Genomic DNA, 20,679 nt, shown 5'->3' on the forward strand with positions numbered 1-20,679 from the left:
GGACTCTACTACAGCTAATATCCATAAACGTACGCAATTGACTGTGAGATTACTCTGCAAACTCCCCCCCCCCCTTTAATATTCAACATGATTATTATGATAATCAATCATTTTAAGTTTATTTATAAAATACCTTTTTACCACGGTGAATTATGTATAGTTATATGAGGTCACCCCATCAAAATTCGATTTTATGACTTTGACGCGAATTGGAATGATGATACACGCATGTTTATGACTGCTCTGCCAGAAACGTCTGAGCACGCTTATGCTTAAATCAACATAAATAGTACAATATTATGATATCGATATTATGCGCGCTACGAAGAATATCGTCGTGTTGCGGTTACGACAGGGGGCATAATATGTATGGGTTTCGACGGTGCGACTCGTTCGTTTACCACCCACCTGCACCGCACGGCCCAATGATTCTAAATTGGCTACTGACGTGTATAATTATAATTATTATTATTATTATTATTACTAAAACAACAATAATAATACGGTAGTCACCTACGCATTTAATGATAACATCGCGGGCGCACACACTATTAAATATTAATGTATATGACGGGGCAGAGAGAGTGAATTTATAAAAATCGACGAAAACACCGCGATGCGATTGCCCAACCGCCGTCGAAATCGCGGTCGGTTAGGCGTAAATAATATCGTTATAGCACCTACATTGGCGAGCCGATACCGCTGCAGCGGTAGCTTGCAGCCCGTCCGTCCGCGATCTAGTTCACGGGCGAAGGTCGGCTCCGTCCGCGGGGCACTCAGCTCTTGCGCGGGTCGGCCAAAGGTCGTGCTCGGTGCACAAAATCATTACCGCGTTTTATTATTATTATTATTATTAAAATAATCATTATTGTAATTATTATTTTCGTTTTCATCTATTACGCCAGCGGCCGTCCCCGCATAGACCGCGGCAGCGATATGAGCCTAATGAGCGCGCGAGTTTGTTTGTTTGTTTTTTGTTTTTTTTTTCTCTCTATTCAGTTTCACTTTCCACGACTTTGGTACCTTCACGCGCACATACACAAACACACACACACACACACACACACACACATACTTACTTATAGAATACGCTTACGACCACACTCGAGCAGCAGCCCGGTATAAGGCCGGCGGTATCGGTGCCAGAGATCACTGTCGACCCAAATGAACGGCGTGATCAAACCCGTTTAAATCGCAGTTCACACCACGCCGACGAGTGTGTATGTGTGTGTGTGTGTGTGTGAGTGTGTGTGTGTGTGTGCGAGTGTGTATAATAAATACCAGCGATAACCGATAATGAGCGACTTCGGGTCCGTTGCGTCATTTTTCGCGCAGCTTTTAACAAGCTGCCGACGTCTGGCGTCCGACTGTTTTTTAATGTATATGCGCGTGACGCAACACTATTATAGCTGCAGACAGGCAGAGGCATAATACCTAACATAATATATTAAATTATATCGATACACAATAATAATAATAATAATAATATAATATATACACGCGGGACGTACATTATAATGTGAACGCGGAGACGTGGTGACAGACGTTCGGCCTCTGAATATTATTATAATAATATTCCTTTTATTTTTCGCCTAATGAGAACCCGCTTGTACATAATATCGCACTCTGCACACTGGCACACCGCAGCCCACCGCCGAACGTGCGATAAACGATTAAAATAATAATATGTCGTCATTAAATGCACACCGTTTACTGCACGCCGCAGGTGGGTCGTGTAAAACATGCGTTGGGCCGATGACGCAGAGTCGTATATGATCCTCGCATATGGAAGTGAATGGATATTGAGAGCTATTTAAGTCCTCTGGGATGTTTAAGTTTAAGAATTTGTAAGTTCAATTATTTACCCATCATTTATTATTAATATTATTACTTTTTTTCTATTGATCTTAATCCTTGCAACTATGGCCATTAACTGTAACTGTTCGTAGGGGGAAACGGTTGATTTGAAACACGTATCCGTATGTGTTGCTGAGAACCCGGGTGGTCACCCATCCGAGAGCTAGCAACGACGGCCGGTACGACGTACGCTCGGAGAGTGGCCGCAGATTGAGCGTATGCGACCGCGCCTCGCCACCGTTTATGATTTGTTTAATTATTTACATTAATATTATGCCCTCGGACTGGTATCGAGCGGTTAATCAGTGGCACCAAAATATTTACGGACACGAGAGAAGAATTCGGGGAAAAACTAACTAAACTAACCTCGCAATGGACATTCACAGTTTACAACTATATCTTATACAACACGGACCAAGATGATAATATTATACTAATCATAATTTTAATGATAAACGCTGAATAAACCCACCCGTAAGGCTAGAACAATTAATGTACGGCGTTGGTGATAGCGAAGGGAAACATCCGGACCGTCTTATTCCCGTCACCTTCCCACCATGTCGATAAAAGTCCATTATATCTTGTAATTCAGTGATTATGTCCAATGCGCAAGGCTGGGCAAGTTAATGATATTTTTTAACTCGGTTAAGTTATGTTGAAGTATAAATAAAGTTAATGATTAAAAGTCAATTTAAAATTGTCCATCAATTTAATAAAGTTAGAAGTTGACCAAAGGTTGATATTAACTTTTTAATTCAAATTAAGTTAGTTAAAAAAAATTAAGTTTCCATTTTTATATAAGTAAAATTAAAATAATATCTAATGGCGTATAGTATTAATTTGTATAAACGACAAACGTACTATTACACTACCACTACAGTCGTAATAATTATCATAATTGTTTATAATATTTTAAACGAAAATATGAAATTATAACTATTGAAATTGAAATTAACTTGACTTGCTTAAATGCAAAATTAACTCAGTTGATTAAAAGTTAATTCTTTGTACTCCTTAAGTTAATAATAATTAAGTTAATAATAATAACAAAAAATTAACTTAACTTTTTAATTTAACTTAAACTTATCAATGCCCATCTTAGCCAATGCGTATACTCTATAGGGTCTGTTGCATGGATCTCACGCACGTGAACATAGGATGTCGATTCCGTTCAGATCCGAAAGGACTAGTTGAGTAATATTTACCAATTATTTTTACTCGTTAGAATTTTGTCGATCCGGGAATAACCAAGTCAGAAAAAATATCTTTACAAGTGGTTTATTTTGATAAAATATCAGAGATATGAAAATAAAAAATACGTAAAACGAGTAAGCGTCTTATTATATCAATATTTTATTGTTCAAACACGAGAAAATATCGACTTTATGTAAATGGAAAAATAATAATTACATTTTTTAAATGTGTGTCTAAAAATTATAATGAATAAAAAATTAACGAACTCAATCTCTATCTTAGAACAAAATTATCTCATTAAGTCGGCACGAATAAAAAAAATTGTTATGGATTCTGCAGTACGCGGTACGCACTTGTCACATCGCATCAGCGAATACAAGATTTGAAATTCTCAGTATTTGCATTATAAATTTATAATTTATAAAAGTAATGAATAAAAAAAATTGAAATTAATCTAAGTAATATGATTTTAAATTAATAATAATTATAATAATATGATATTTGATTCCTAGCTAATAATTACTTTTTATTGAATAGCAATAACGTTTGAACTAAATATTTATAGAATCCAAATTCATTTTGTCGAGATTATAAAATAAATATATTATATGTTGAGTTAATTAAGATTATAGTATGCAGGTGTATGAAACCCGATATATAATTAATACGATCAGAAAAAAACGCCGAGCATAAAGTTGACACCAAAACAGGTATCTGCGCATTCCAAAAACCTTCAAAAGCGAATCTAAACACCCGCCTTGTCGGACGTTTATTTGTGACGAAGTTGAATTCCATTCGACATAACTTTTAACTATATTTACTGTAATACGTAATTTATGTTCAACACAATTCGTTCGTACGATATTCAGGCGGGAGGCGCCTAGATATGCTAATAGAAATTACTGAACGTATTAAACGCATACAATTCAATACGTATATTATATTATTATTATTATTATGTGTTGCGTCGAATTCATTTTCGATTGTTCACTTATTCGAATATTCCCGCAACAATATCGTGCATTGTAATACACGGCACAGTCTATATATATATATATTATATGCGGAATACAATATGAACTTCGAAGACCAAAATTATGATGGAAATTGGAAATTCATTTTACGACACTTCGACGGAACACACCTTTTCGCATAAAACGAGCATATTAATAATACACAACAAAAAATTTTCCCCGAATGCCCGATTATTAATAAACTATTATAAGTGTTATACATATACGTATTATACACACGCTGTGCAATATCGTATGCTCAAGGTACGTGTTTATTATTATTTATTATATTGTAAAAGCGTCGACTTTCCAATTGAATTATATTTTTGCAAAATAATACGAAATAATGGTGCGTCAATCATCGATTTCATCGATTTCCCATGGCCACGAGGGCCGATAGTTTATGTGATTACATGTCTCATTGTCACACAAAAAATAACAGAGATACCAATATAATGTTATCCGATTATTATTAACTACTCGGAACTCCTGAAAATATACAGCTTCATGCCCCCCTCCCCCACCACCAATTTTGGATTTTCAAAACAGAATTAACTCCATTCGTTTGTGCTGTTGTTTGTGACAACGCAATTCGATGTTAATGAAATTTTTTGGTGCACCTCGGTTTGAGTGTATTTCAGGTTTTTAGAGTACCTCATTCACGGGAAAATCAGTGTCTGCAGCGTACCTTGCTTTGTAAAATAATTTCAACCAAGACTGGCAACCGTAAGTCACATATTGGGTTTAGCACTTGTCATATTTTTTAAACTACTTTCTAAGCTTTTCTGATATTTCTAAAAAATAATATTTGAAATTTTCGTCCAAATCGAGTAGTTTTTTGAGTAGGTACATAAGCTCTGCAAGCAAACAAACATTTAGTTGCCAGGTATAGTTTATTCAATTGAAGCCATGCAAACGATTTGATGCACATTATGATTTTAATAAACCAATGACAACCATTAATATACGACAAATAATAATATTATTTAATATATTATATTAATTTTTACTAATGCTATTAATTATAACCTGCAAGTTGCAACCAACGGAAATCGTTTATAGACAAAACAATTTCAATTCCCGCCGTGAATATCAAAATCCTTGTTTGAGGATCTCTTTAAAATTATAATTTTGGAAAATCCTTCTTCAGTGAAAGTCTTTCAGCATTTTATATAACACGAAACTACCGATAAAAGTACATACTTTTTTAGCAGTTCTGGCTAGTCAATGATTAATCAATCAATCAGTCAATCGGCCCGACAAGTTTTTTTAATATTTATATTTCATATTTAATTGTCATGCAGAAAATAATCAAAATACGATTTCGTCCGATTATTATTAATTACTCGAAAAGCTTGAAAATACAAAATTGACTTCAAAACGACCGAGACGCGATGCCCATATATCATCCTATATAATGTACCTACATCAGCCACACACAATCTGAAAAACCTCCTCTGCCCGGCGTCTTCCGTTCACGTACCCGACGAGTAACGACGATCGTTCTGTATAGGTACGCGTATAGGTACTGCAGTATATAAAAGTCTCGCGATTTATGAATTTCCGTCGGATTGTCGTATCTTTTTATTGATACATGAAATCTTTATTTCACCCGAGCAACGGCCGCCTGAGTATATGGGTACCCATCACCTATACATATAATATACCTGAGCGTCTAATCCAGAGATTGGAAACGCGGCAACGATTCTTTTTTACGATTCCGCGAGCCGTAAAAATTCATAAGCTCGTCCTGTCTCTGTCTCTGCCCCTCTCGTTTTTACGACGGAAAGCGAAAATGTTTTTACACACGAAACCCCGTCCGTCCGAATGCCTATACCTACAGGCAAATATAATATTAGAGATCCCGGCGAGCGGAAAATAAGAAAAAAAATTGCCACTTCTTATCAAATATTGAGGCGTTTGCCCGCCGAAAAGTAAGTAGATATAACCGGTACCTGTACCTATATATATATATATATATATATATATATATCGTGACATCTGTATGCGTATGCGTGCGCCAATACTACAAAATTAAGCCAATAAATTCGTTCGTTATTAAGGTTAGGTAGGTATATTACAGTAATCTTCTATACCACGTGCCCGGTATATATACCCATAGGAAAATGGTATCATCGCTTTTACGCCGATACCTATATATAGGTCAGGTGGCCGTTCGATAACCTCTCGATTAGTAAATGGCTTATATATTATCCAGTGTATTATTATGTACGTACTGTACTGTTCTCTCGGGTGTACCATGGCACTCGGCAAAAGTGAAACGTAGCCGAGCACGAAAATAAATAAAATAATAATATCGAAGTCGCTTGCATGTCGAACTATCCAAATATTAAGCTCCAGCTCTACATCACGGCAAACTGTATTAATAATTTTCAATAACGTCGTCGACATTTTTGCAATTGTTATATTGTCATAGGCACGTGTATTATTAGATTATGATATGCGTTTGTTTATTATTATATTACGATATTGTTTATTAAGCTCGTGATTTTATTAAAATATTGTAATTTAATAAATTAAATTCATGGCAACAAAATATGGTATTGGATATAATATATCCATCTGCGGTGCCAGAATAAAATTGCTAGGTAGATACGTAGTTTATATCGACAGCTCTTTTGTGCCAAACGTTACGTATACTACACTTAACAGTAATAATGGTATTTAACCATGATAATATTAACAATTTCAAAATTATTCCGCCTACATACTATAAAATAAAAATTAATTTTACGGTTAAAATCTGTCAGTCAAAAATATTAAATAATAATTCATAAATTAGGAAATTCAATTATACGTCATGATTAAATAATACATTTTTATTTAACTAATATGAAATAGTTATAAGTTACAACACACATTTTTTTTTTATTATAGTTAAAAATACACTTTTTTATTTTTATTTTATACTTGAGCAATATATACAATTATAATTGTATCAGGATAAAACAAAAATACAAAATCCAAATTGAATATTATGAAAACAGTTTATTTGTCTCATTCCTTACACACATCGTATATACTCCGGTATATACCTATTACCTATACATGTTAATTTTATGTTTTAGAATTTACAAAACATTTTAATTAAAAAAAAAATTTGGACAGTTAATTTGTTAGAACTCATCACTACTTTTTGACGAATATGTATTATATACCTATTACCTATACGAGTACGTATAATCATTGGCAGTTTTCTAGTTTCTACAACAATTTTCCAAAAAAAATTGTATTATTTGATATAATTCTGGAGAAAAAAATGTTAAAAAAAAAACTTTTTATACTCGTAAATTTGTTAAATATGTAAATATCATACACAATTGTTAAACTGTATAATAAATACACAAATAAATTTGGCACAAAAGAGCTGCTGATAAAAACCCTACTTATTATTTTAGTGCTGATGGGTTACACCCACTATCTCGGAGCGTAGGATTAAACCGAATTTAATAACCCACTATTACGATCAGTTGAATAACTAAAATATATAGAATATATTTTGAACAAAGTAAACCTTTGTCCTTTGATACAAAGTCATGACTTTCAAAACTGTTAAAAACAGATTTTATTGAGAAATGTTCACGTTATTAAAACATTTATGCTAACTTAAGAAAAATAACATTTTTATTAATTTTATTGTAGAAATAAATAAATTTTGTAATTTTATTTACTATTAAGTGAATTCATAAAACAATGTTCTGATAAGTACGAACCATAAATATTACTTTACTCAAATCCTACAGTCTAAGGTGTAGGTAAGGAAGCCACGTCGAAATAATTTCAGTATCAATGTAATTTCAGTACAAGTAATACAAATAAAATTTAAAGTTAATATTGCAAACAGAAAGTTCATAATATTCAGTTACACCTGCCAAGTAAATTATATTTTGTACTTAAATATTGATTTAACTATAGAAGCTCAGGTAGAGGTAGTTAAGTATTTTTAATCAATTATTCTAATTATCATAAATAGCTGTGCGCATTTCAAATTCAAAACAGTTGATCACAAGTAGGCACTTATAATAATAATAAAAGAGCTTCAATTTTATCATAAATTAAACTATAAAATATTATGTTTTAAATATATACTTTTATCTTGACACATTCATTAATATTTGACAATGAAATTGAAGACCTGTCAAATTTAAAATGAATGCATGTATTAGATGAAACTTGAAAATATATTTGAATATTTTGAGTGTGATTTTAAGGGCGTGAAATCCCGTGGAATAGTTCTTGTTGTTAATAATATCACCTATAAACTGCAAATCGCATTGACGGTAAAGAGGGAAAAAATAGATAGAGACACGAGATGAGCCTGAAAACCAATATTTGCATAACTCTGTAGGATAAAAAAAATCGACCGAGACAAGACAATGCGTTTGTCTCAAACGATATATGGAAACGAGTTTTTGGAAATGTGTAAATCAAACCAAAAGGTCGGAGACTACACTGGATTCATTGGATTTACATAAATATATACTATATATATAAAAAAAGTAAAATTGTACGCCGCATATTTCTTTTCTTTTTCGGTAATAATTTGAAGTTACACAGTACTATACTTCACACAGAGAAGTTAATTAAAAATAAAAATATAATGTAACAATTATATTTTAAGAAGGAATAATGGCATATATTTTGTGCGCTTAATAAAACTTACTAGTTACAATACAGTTGTATTTGAGAAAGAAATAAAAACAAATCACCCAAAACAAAACTAATACAAGAGACAAATTGTATTTAAATTTGAAAATTCAATTTAAAGCGGATTACATGATATCTAATAAATATTTATTAAATAAATTTGGTTTATTTCACTGAAGTTTCTGAATTATAATCATCAATGTATATTGTATATTATATATGAGGAAACAACAAACAATATGGTTTGAACGACGTCTGTTTTTATAGTTCTTATATTAAAAGTTAAAATGGGTAGCATTTACCTTTTCAGAATACATATTTCAAATATTAATAAACTGAAATTTTAATAAAACAATTACTAACTATATTAAATGTTTTACTGGATAAAAAAAATTAATAATAGCAATGTTTAAATCCAAACACACGAACATGATTTAAAAAATATAATTAATATTCTACGGTTTCATCTACTTTTTTAATATTCAAAATTAATTCTATAAAAAAAAAAATATTTTGTGGCAGTAGGTATTTTATTTATTTTACGATATTAAATCTACGTAACCTCTATGTACTGCACACACCATAAAAATATATATATATATGTAAATTATATAATGCACAGAATAACATACGATCCACGTTGTTGTACCGATATTAATTTTTTTGTGCTTTTTTCAAACAAAATAATGTTTTATAGGATGCTCTATGGCTGATATAACATTGGTTGGCACGCGTACAGGACGAATATTTCAAACATAATATGCTCAATTTATATATATATATATATATGCCGACATTTATCAGGAAATCTGACGTCTCTGAATTTAAAACATTACGTCTTGACAGTAAGCTCGGATTGTATTGCAATTTATGAGTGTTGGGAGTGCTTTATAGAATTCCGATACTCTTTATCGTCCAACGTTTTAAATTCGAGCGAGCTAACAAACTTGACGTACCTACGCATGTATAGGTGCCTGCCTACCTATATATGCGCACATAACACCGATTCCCGATCGTTATAAAATAAAACGCGAAACTCGTATGAAACGGTTTCAAATGAAGAATCGCTCGTATAATATTATTATATTATTATTTTATTATTCACTGAACGAAAAAAAAAATAAAAAACGAAGATTCGATCGGCATCTGCGAAGCCATGCAATCTTGTGATACACGAAGCAAGATTTAAATATTTTTATTCTTATTTCTGCAATAGGTGTATAGGTTCGCCGTTTTTGTTACACAAATTAAAACACAATAATGTTCGATGTTTGCTTTGTACCGATAACCAAAACGTAAAAATGGTGGTTGTGTACACAAAAATAAAACTCTCATATAGACCGTAGGTATATAGGTATGTCACGATTTTCGATTTTTTTATTGCAATCGACAAAATAGAATATGATCTCAATAGAAACATAGCACAACAAACAAAAAATAAAAAAACCAAAAATATAAGTGAAAGGAATCTCAGTTTATATTATTTCGATCTCTAATAGGTTGAAATAATTATAATACAACAATATAATGAATGACGTTTCAGATAATAATACAAAAGCCAATTAACTCGAAATAATATAATTATCGTGACGACCAACAGCCATAAACAGACGATGTTGTCAAAGAGTTTTCATCTAATTGTCATAATGAATAACCCATCAAAAGTGGATTTTTAATTATTACATAATATAAGCAAATTATAACAACGTGGGTATAACACACCGAGAGTCAGTTTTCGATAACATGAACATTTTACTGTTTTCAAAACGACCACAATTTTCGTGGAAAATTATTGATTATCATAATATGCTATCAATTTCAGAATATATTATTATTTACTGGCACACATATTTTTTTAGCTTAAGAAACATAAATACAGATTGGAACAATACGAGTAATAAATAATGATGTACATTAAATTCAGAGCAAAGTTAAAAATTAATTGACTTCACGTAGACATTTTTAATTATTTAATTTTTTCAACACCTATGTTCAATAAAATAATGTTTGTACTTTAAATTTGTTATCAGTCACAGTTAAATCTAAACAAAACACTTTTTGTTAAGAATACTTTGTATATTATGTTCACTGTTATATTAAAGTGTTAGGTATATTATAAGATAAAAATAAATTACTTTGTTAACATTGTAGTATATTTTTTTAAATAGTCAAATTTCGAGAACAACGATACTTAATCATCGAATGCATAACAACAACAAAAAAATTCATTCAATACTTAATGATAAAAGTTTGTGCGAATTAAAAAGAAAACTAATAATAAAAACAATACCTTTGTATTTTTTACTGTACAATAGCGTCAAAGATCCAGTTATTATTATTATTTTTATCGTTATTGTGATTTTTAATTACCGGTCTTGTGTCTTCTGGGCGCAAATTCCTCGGAAGCCGATTCAAATCGGGCAACGGTCTTCCCCATCCCCCCTCCCACTATGTCTACTCACAATTTGACCTCTCACAAAAACAAAAATAAACAAGTAAATTAAAAAATGGCGATTAACAGTTGATATTAATTTACGAAAGAGATCAAACGGAGTGCTTTCACTATTATATCGAAATGCTGCACAAACGAGAACAGAAATTTTATTCTTATCGATCATACAAGCTAAATACCATTATAATAGGTACTTAATATAATCCAAAGTTAAAAAAAAAAGATATTCCATATCGGTTACTAAGCCCTTTTTTTATTATTATATCTTGTTTTCAGATAATATACTTAAAGGTAATTTGAAATGACTCACGTCGATCACTCCGTTAATCTGCCGCTTTAATTTTGTGATCAACTATAGATTTTTATAAGCCTCGTCTAATGCCAAACTCTAAGTCGTATATTCGTCATATATATTATAATCATTTATATTTCTACCCATTCGACATTGACATTACATCCATCGTCAATATAGTGCCTTATACTCTTATAGAAAATAATCGTATCTATTGTAAACCCCTCCAATTAGATCAATAATTATAAGATTTTTATTGAGCTGAACATCAAAAGATAAATTATTGGATTTCACCATACGCTTAGCCAACGAAAACAATTTGATTTCATAAACATTTAACTAATGATAAACGAAAACAACATATGAAAAATTGAGTTGATAAAACAAAGAAAAATCTTCAAGACCATTAAAAAACGTCAAAAGGTCAAGTTTTTGACGGTTAAAAACACTAAAACCACAACGTTAGGTTTATCTATAGGTATAGTGACGAATTCGACTTTTCGAAATACGATAACAACGGTTTTCGAGTGTGATCTAATAGTATCATACCTGAATCTAACTCAGTACCAATCAATTTCACGAGTTTTTACGCCACTGCAGTACGATATAATATTATTATGTATCATTCATAGTTGTCGTAGGTAGGTGCTTTTTACTACAACGTCATCCAGTCTACATAATATGCAAATCTCAAATAACAAACTGGTTCCGCGGCTGTCGATATCGATATTTATTTGATATCGCAAAGCGATGAACTGTATAGGTAGAGTTTAAGTGTGCGATTATATAATTTATATGACGTAACGAAAGCACATTTAATTAACTCTATAGGTATAGCTGTAGAGTACGGTATAATCATAATACCTATGTATAACCTGTTGGTATCCGGAAAACCGTCGAATTTTAGTCGAATTAAGTTTTGAACAAAATATGATCTCTATAAACTGTGAAGTATCTCTAGAACGGTTAGAAGACAATACACTAAATTAAAATATAATGACGTTTTCTATTCGATTTTCAGCCGATTAAACGTGGACAGTTTTGAAATGTATTTCAAGTAATGAAATATGCAGTGCCATCTAGTGGTGAAAGTGCGTTTGAAAAATAACGCTGGACACACGAGAAAATGTCCTCAAAATCGATGGAGCTTTTTTCATACAACCTATATAAATAACTGGAACAATCATAACCTATATTAAGTGCCAACTAAATACATATTAAATATCGAAACAGAGGATAGATCGCATGCAATTCGTTAAAACTAGTACGAAACCTGACCTGAATAAATATTTAGAGGAAAAATCGAGTCTAAATACTTTTGATTTCTAAGTATTACGATATTCATTAGATACTATTACATACCTGTTTTTTATTTTTTATTCATCTAGTCGATTGTATACGGACTCCGTATCTTAGTGACATTTTGAATATGTATTTTTAAAATTAAAATATGTTCTCCAAGTTCTTGATACCCAGAATGCTTAGCGTAGGCTTAAATTTAACATTTTTAATAAACATTAAATAAATTAATAATAAATAATTATTATTAATGTGTACTCGCTGATAAACTTAATTTGTATAAATAGATAGTATGCAGTTAATAATAACGGGCACTGGGCACCGGGCACTGGGCAGCATTAATATATAATATTATTATTTAGTTTATATTGGTTTAGGTATACCTACTGATCATTGTTTTAATTTTATTACAACAAAAGTTATACATCGTCGGCTTAATTTATTTATTTCAAATAAACGGACTATGATAATGTAAAGGTAGTTACAAATCTGAATCAATGAATAAGGGTTGTTTTGAGTTGATTTTTTTATTGACAAAATTGAAATTGTTCTACTTATAGATAGGTACTCATTATTCGGTCTACTATTCATTATTCATGTTATATTATTATGTGACACCAGAAACGTAATCTTAGGCATGTCAATCGTGACTCACCTAATCATATAAAAGTACAATAGTTAAAACCTTATAAGGTTTAATTATTGATATTTGGGTACTTACATTGGTAACTACTGCAGTGTTGACTTGATAATATACGTCGTATTGAAAACTCGAAATGGTTTATTTTATTAACATTGAATTTCCGGGCAGAGAACTATGTGGTATTGAAAATTATATAAATCAGCGTTTACTGTATATCATTATTATAACTTAATTTAAATAATTAAATTTTTTATAAATTATATAAAATACTAGGGAACTTTGATTTTATGAATCACTATTCTCAAACCTCCAGTGTATAGAGAAACGAGTACAAACCCCTCGGCACCAGTATATATTTACTACTTCCATCCCTGGAGGTTGAACGTGCTGAAATTCAACACTGAAAGCCGAGAATGCATGATTTCCGTACAACTAATTGTTGAAATATTATTAAAGTTTATGACGTTTATGAGTTACTCGCTACAATATTAGAACTGAGTAGACATTGCCGGTTGTATAAAGCAGCTGAGTGGCCTTTCACACAACTCCGTTTATGTGGACTAGGTGTATGCTTAAACGATGGAAATGTCACATAAAAAACTCACCGAGCATTTAATTTTTTGATTAAGGATAGTTGTTTAATGAGCCCAGCACCCAGGTGGTGTTTAAACGTTAACTCAAATCATACAGAGTTAGACACTGTGTTTTACCATCATGTCATTTTTCCAAAATTGGAAAGCAGGTATACCATATCTTATACATCTATATCCAAGTATAAATAGCATACTATTAAAAAAATATATACCTAAATACTCAGATGAACAAGATTTCTCTAATTGTCAGTAAATTAAAGAAAATAGAAAAATATTATAATTTATCATCAATTATTTAACATTTATAATATAATATTACGAATAGCCATTATAAAATATTATATTTCAGTCTTGCAAATCATTATTTTAATTCAACCAAAATATCTCAAATTATGATAGCATGCACTACATTATTAATTATTATATTTTATAGTATGGTCCATGAGTCGTAGCACATACGATATTGTAATACATAATAACATGTGTATTCACTAACTTTTCGTAACAATATTTTTAAATTAGAAGTATAATTAATTGTGTAATAATATTTACACTAATAAATATGAAGATGAGTATTTCGTGTATAATTATCATTATTTTTTTTATGAGATGATGTAACTCGATTAATTTCTTAGTTAATTTATCTAGTTGAACAATCTAATATAGTAGGGACTACAGTTCTACAGTATATAAATACCAAAAACAAAGTTTCAATCATCATCAGTGTACTCATTTTTTGTGAAAAAATATTATTTGTAAACATCTTGTTTTATAAAATTGTTCATAGACGACATACTAGCTACACAATCAAAATGGCTACAAAGGTAAGATTATTATATTATTATATTATTTACTTATTTACTTTTTATAAACAAATACATTTAGCATTTTAATTTTGACAGTATTTTACGATATTACTATTGTAGGTATAAGAATATTTTATTTATTATTCATATATTTTGATAATATTTAATAGATATTAAAATAAAGTAGTATAATAACCGCTCATAGTATTACAAACAATAATAATTCTAATACATTAATTTCTTTAAATAAACACATTTCGTATCCAACACTAGGGAAATATTGCATCGACTAAAATATACAGGTTCCTGGTACACGTTAAGATATAATTTGAATTACATTTTAGATTCCGGTTTAGACAGTCGATGTTTAGTAATTTAAAGTAAAAAATATTGCCTTTATGATTATCATCGCCCATAGACTATACTAGTATAATATTATATTGTCGGCTTGATAAGAAAACTTATCGTTGAACATTCCAGTTGATAATGTTTGTTGCTTTGTTCGGGCACTTGGCCTTTGCTTACCCACCCACCGAGTACAAAAGTTACGACGCCGACCACTACGACCACGCACCCAAGCCATATCATTTCGAGTACGGTGTGAAAGACCTTCACACGCATGACATCAAGAGCCAATACGAGGTCAGTGACGGTCACGGTAACGTCAAAGGATCGTACCGTCTCGTGGAACCGGACGGTTCCACCCGCGTCGTCGAGTATACCGCTGACCACGAACACGGTTTCAACGCTGTGGTCAAGAAGATCGACGCTCCCCATCACCACAGCGAGTACTCCGACACCACGGACTACCACCATCACGAGTCACTTCATCCTTACGGACACTCGTCATACTGAGTTTTTTTTTTTTTAAAGCCTTTGTTATACTGGAAAATGTGTTACCAAAAACAATCGCGTGGTTGATGCTACGGATTATTTGCAGTGCACGTCATGTACATTTTTTAATCGAATAAAAAATTCGCCATTGTTATACTTAAGACACGATGTTATATTGTATTCTCTGTACTGGATGTTAACCTAAAACCACACACTATGCTTGTCCCGTTTGCAGGATATCGAATTGATATAGGTATATTTGGCTAGTAAACTCAAAAGAGTCATCCTGCGAAATAGTACTGTTGTCCATTAGTTGCAGGACGAGGTATAGACGAGGAAAGTAAAAAAAAAAAAATATTGGCATAATAATAATACATGTACTTAGTAGTACCTGCCACTTTAATACAACTATAAGTAACATACAATATTATATTTAATAACATATTTTCGCTTTTACCTACTGTGAATAGAAAACGATTCTATATACTTTCTAATATTATAAAATAACGAGAATTAAATATAAAACAAACATGACGTACGCAGGTATAATGAGCCTAACAATTTATTATCTTTTGATTGTTCTCTTATACACCTATATTGCCTACACATTACGCCGTACAACACAACAACATTATTATTTATTATTATTTTATCAATGCACTTACACTATTGAGTATAATATTTTGTATTTTCTGTACATTGTTATAAATTGTTTTTTGTTGTTTGTCGTTTAACCTGATTAGATGATTCTGAAAATCATAAAAATGGCAATTAAAAAAAATATCAAATTTAACTTTATGAGTACTTCAAGCTTGGCTTTAAGTAATTAAAGCAATTAATTTTTTATCTAGCGAAACAGTTTTTACAAAAAATTTGCGGATGAAACATCCAAAAAGGACAATTTAATTTCCAATTACAGTTTGAATTTAATAAACAATAATTTATCAATTATTATTGACAATGATTTATTGTTGTCATAAATTCATACACCAACAAAAAAATGCAACGTTTTACGAAATAAGATACTACTGGGATCTAATAAAAATATAAGTCTAAATTCATACAGTTTAATGTTCAATACTATACTTACTATTGTCTTATATATGCGATTGCAAGTAATGAGGGTAAAAATTTAAATCCAAATAGTTTTACTGCAATCAATCGAATTTTAAGATGGTGGGTTTATTAATTTTAAATATAAATCGAACAAATTAATTTTTTATTATTCGTACAACGTATAACTAGCGCGTGGACCTCAACGATTGAATAATTCCGCAAAGTTTCAGCGGAAGATCCTATACAATAAATTATGATAATACAACGACATTGTGTACGATGCCATCATGGATACGATAGGTTATAACGGCGTGCAGTGTGCGTGTATTTTTATTGCATTTGATTACCTGCCAGAATAATTCACTACCTAGGTATTTTAGGAATATTGAATTTCTCTTCTCCGATCTCGAACCGATCAAGTGTGCACTAAAAAATTATGTATTTGATTATACGTCAATTAAAAGTCCCGAGTCACGAAGTGAAAAGTACAATATTCAAACATTTTACTATAATATACCATTCGTTATTTAACTTTATTATTTGTAATATTACTCCGTCGTTAGGTTTACAATTTTTATAAAAAAAATTGTGGAAATTAAGAATCTGAGACTAGTTTATAGGTATTATACGTTTCAATATCATGCGTATATAAAATATATCGAGTGCTTTTAAAAATGAAAAAAATCAATGCATTTAATGAAGAAAAATAGTTGTATTGTGTTTAAAGGTTATTTCAGAAATTATTTTTTACTGAAAATTTTACATATCGATGGAGTGATGTAGTTGAACATTCAAACAAAGTTTTCAACTTGTTCAAACAGCAATTAAAATGTATTATAAATAGTACAGCAGATCTATATTATTATTATAATTATTTTGTACAAAAAATCATTTTTTTTTTTTACTTTATAACGTTTGACATATTACATATAATATTATTATCGTAAATAAGTTCTCATGAGTTAAGCATGTCTGATATACATATACGTAAATAACAATATTAAAAACCCATAAATACTCATAATAAAAATAAAATGTAATCATATTGTATGATGGCAATAATAACTGTTAAAAGTTTCCCACTCGATAAAAAAAAACCCACCGAGATTAATTTAATTTCAAATAAACAATTTATTTCTCATAGGTACGGTTCAACCGCCGCGCCGCTGTCACAGTTTCGTATAAATTATCTGTTAACGTACTGCGTAAATCGCACACATCCTATTATAATGGGCCTACGTAGTTATTAAAATTAAATAAAAATATAATAATTTTTGATATCAACACAAAAAACATATTTTATTTGGTAGGTAATTTGGATACGAAGGAAAGGCGTTTTACTTTAATATTTTATTTCGCGACAAACGAAAACGAATTAATATTTCCAATACCTAACACTGTGCTATAAGTTTAAACACGGCGTACTTTGTCTCACGATTTTCCGCTTCCACTGCTGTGAAAAAGCCATTATATTATACAGAAAATATTAATAAAAAAAAAAACAGAAAATCGAATATAATATTATATTATAAGAAAATCATTACATCCCTTCAGCAATATATAGATGACAACGAACAAGCAGATACGGCCCCAAAACTCGCCCACTCAGCCCCAGATGCTCTCATCTCCTCCGTTTTTTCCTATAACGTCTCAAAGAGAGTTATTGTGAAGATGACACATATTGCAGCAGAGTGAAATGAAACGGAATAAACGTTCAACCGAGCTAAACGAAATAAAAAAATCTTTTTCATCCTTTTCTCTTTATTGGTCAACACCACTAGAAAACACGAGATCTCAATCAACCGTCTTGAGATAGAGGACACATCCACCCCACCCATATTTAATGAAATAATAAGAAGACCCTATTTGTCCGTGGTGTGGAACCTAAAAAATGGGTTTTTGCACATAATCACTGTACAGGAGAAATGATTTAAATTAGAATGAAAAAGTTCTACACGTAAAACCTTTTAATTCTAAAATTAATATTTTGGATTTTTATAGTTAACTCGATCAATAATTGTGGATAAACAAATTGCAGGTCAAGTTGTCTTTGGAACTTTCTTGATATTGCATTCAATTTTCATGATTTAGTATTTATGGTAAAAAAAGTTATTCAATCTCCAACTTAAAAACGTTCCCTTAAAAATAAAATAAATTACGCCAGAACTTTTTCATTCTGAAACGACAAAATAGTTTTTAATACTTAATATTTAAATATATTGTTAAATTAGTTGTAGTAATACAATTATTTTATATTATATTTTTAATATCATTAATTATGTATCTAATCAATATTACATTTGCAATTTAATGTCACAAATGCCAAGGACATTTAATTTAAAAAAATATTTGACGAACAATTTTTATTTTGGTTTTCTCCGTAGTTAAGTGCGCTCCCCCCCCCCCCCCCCCCCCGAGATCGTAATATAATAACAATCTAACGGGTGTCATCGTGTGCGTTCGTGTGCACGTTACAGAACGATAAATAACGTTACAGTAATAATAATATAATTTAATGAAATATACAGAGTGTGGCCCGAAGTGTGGGTATTTATAGTTATCTCATACGGTTTTGCAACGTCGTTATAATATTATATATCCGCACGGAGCATCGACGAAAAAACGTGTACAATTATAATTATAAATTATTAAACTCTTATTACGTAAACTGCTGCAACTGCAATCGGGTCGAATTCCGACCGGTCGATAAACAACGCTCGTAACAATCGCGGTGGCGTTTTGTCTGGTTTGCGAGGTGAATTCGAAACTTCGAAAGTGTCCGTCTCTCGAAGAAATAAACAAAGATTTCGAAAAAAGCTCTTAAAACTTGACTTTCAGTCGATAGCGGTAGTCATTATAAAGTCGTGTCGAGTACAGGTATTTTATAGTTTTATTTTCAACAATATATACTTAGGAAACAATTATTTAAGGATTTTGGGATTCAATGATATTGTATCCCTAATTATTAAAATGCATTACTTACGTCCTGGATTTTTTGGGACGGGACACAACTCGTGTGCTCCCTTTTTTGGGTACCTAATGTAGGAATAAGTTATGTGGTATTATGTATTAATTGAAAAATCTTGTTCATTTAGGTTTATTATATTATATTTTTATTTATTCTAATAATTGTCGAGGCTATTATAGGTGATCGTAAGCTATTGGTAGAAAATCAAAAGATATAAGAACTGGATCGTTGTATTTTATAACTTTAGTCTACCGACGACTGCAACCGATCCGATGATTTATCAATCACCAATAAGACGATTTCCAATAAATAATTCACAGTGTAAAAAGGCATTCAAGTCATTACCAAATTTTAGAGTTAAATTTATGAATAGGAAAAAAATAACAAATTGTTGTTTGGCTTTAGAGAATATATAGACTAACCTTTAAGTATAAAATATTGAATGTTATCTCATTATTGTATCAAACGTTTTGTTATTGGTAAATAAATATTATTCTTATGGTTTATTATCGGTATATGTGTTACTAGTTTCAGTTACTGACTTGCCTAAAATGTGTAACAGATTTTTTTCTTTAAATCTCTATCAATATTGCCGTTACCGTCCAAACTTATCAGTGAATTTTTTTTAATATATTATACTCATGCCATCTGAATTTTTTGACCGAACCCAGCTTATCCGTTTTATTTGTATTGTTTGGTTTTTCGGCCTTTTTCCCAGACAAATATTTAATACGTACCATGTATAAGGCCACAGTCTTATCCCGAAATCAATATCTTATGTCAATATTCATCACTCGTTCGTCGATCAGTTTTGTACGGTGCTTTGCAGTTTTTCTTAGCACAAATCTCGCGATATTTATAACGTCAAATCGTGGAGCATAATACGCATATTCCGCCGTATTAAAATCATTTTAACTGTGTTTTGAAATTCAGTCGTATAACGGCGGTGAACAATTTTTAAGTCGGCTACGGTACCCACCTTACAGTCAAACATCGTTTAACCG

General features: G+C 31.0%; 1 protein-coding gene across 1 annotated transcript; it reads left to right on the forward strand.

The window, feature by feature from the left end:
- Positions 1 to 14,725: 14,725 nt before the first annotated feature.
- Positions 14,726 to 15,819, forward strand: LOC111040152 (cuticle protein 7-like). Its single transcript, XM_022323909.1, has 2 exons — positions 14,726 to 14,835; positions 15,298 to 15,819. The coding sequence occupies exons 1-2, from the start codon at positions 14,824 to 14,826 to the stop codon at positions 15,670 to 15,672; spliced, it is 387 nt and encodes a 128-aa protein (XP_022179601.1). The 5' UTR covers positions 14,726 to 14,823; the 3' UTR covers positions 15,673 to 15,819.
- The last annotated feature ends 4,860 nt before the right edge of the window (positions 15,820 to 20,679 follow it).

Source organism: Myzus persicae, unplaced genomic scaffold (genome assembly GCF_001856785.1).
Source record: "Myzus persicae strain clone G006 unplaced genomic scaffold, MPER_G0061.0, whole genome shotgun sequence".
Lineage (NCBI taxonomy): Eukaryota > Metazoa > Arthropoda > Insecta > Hemiptera > Aphididae > Myzus > Myzus persicae.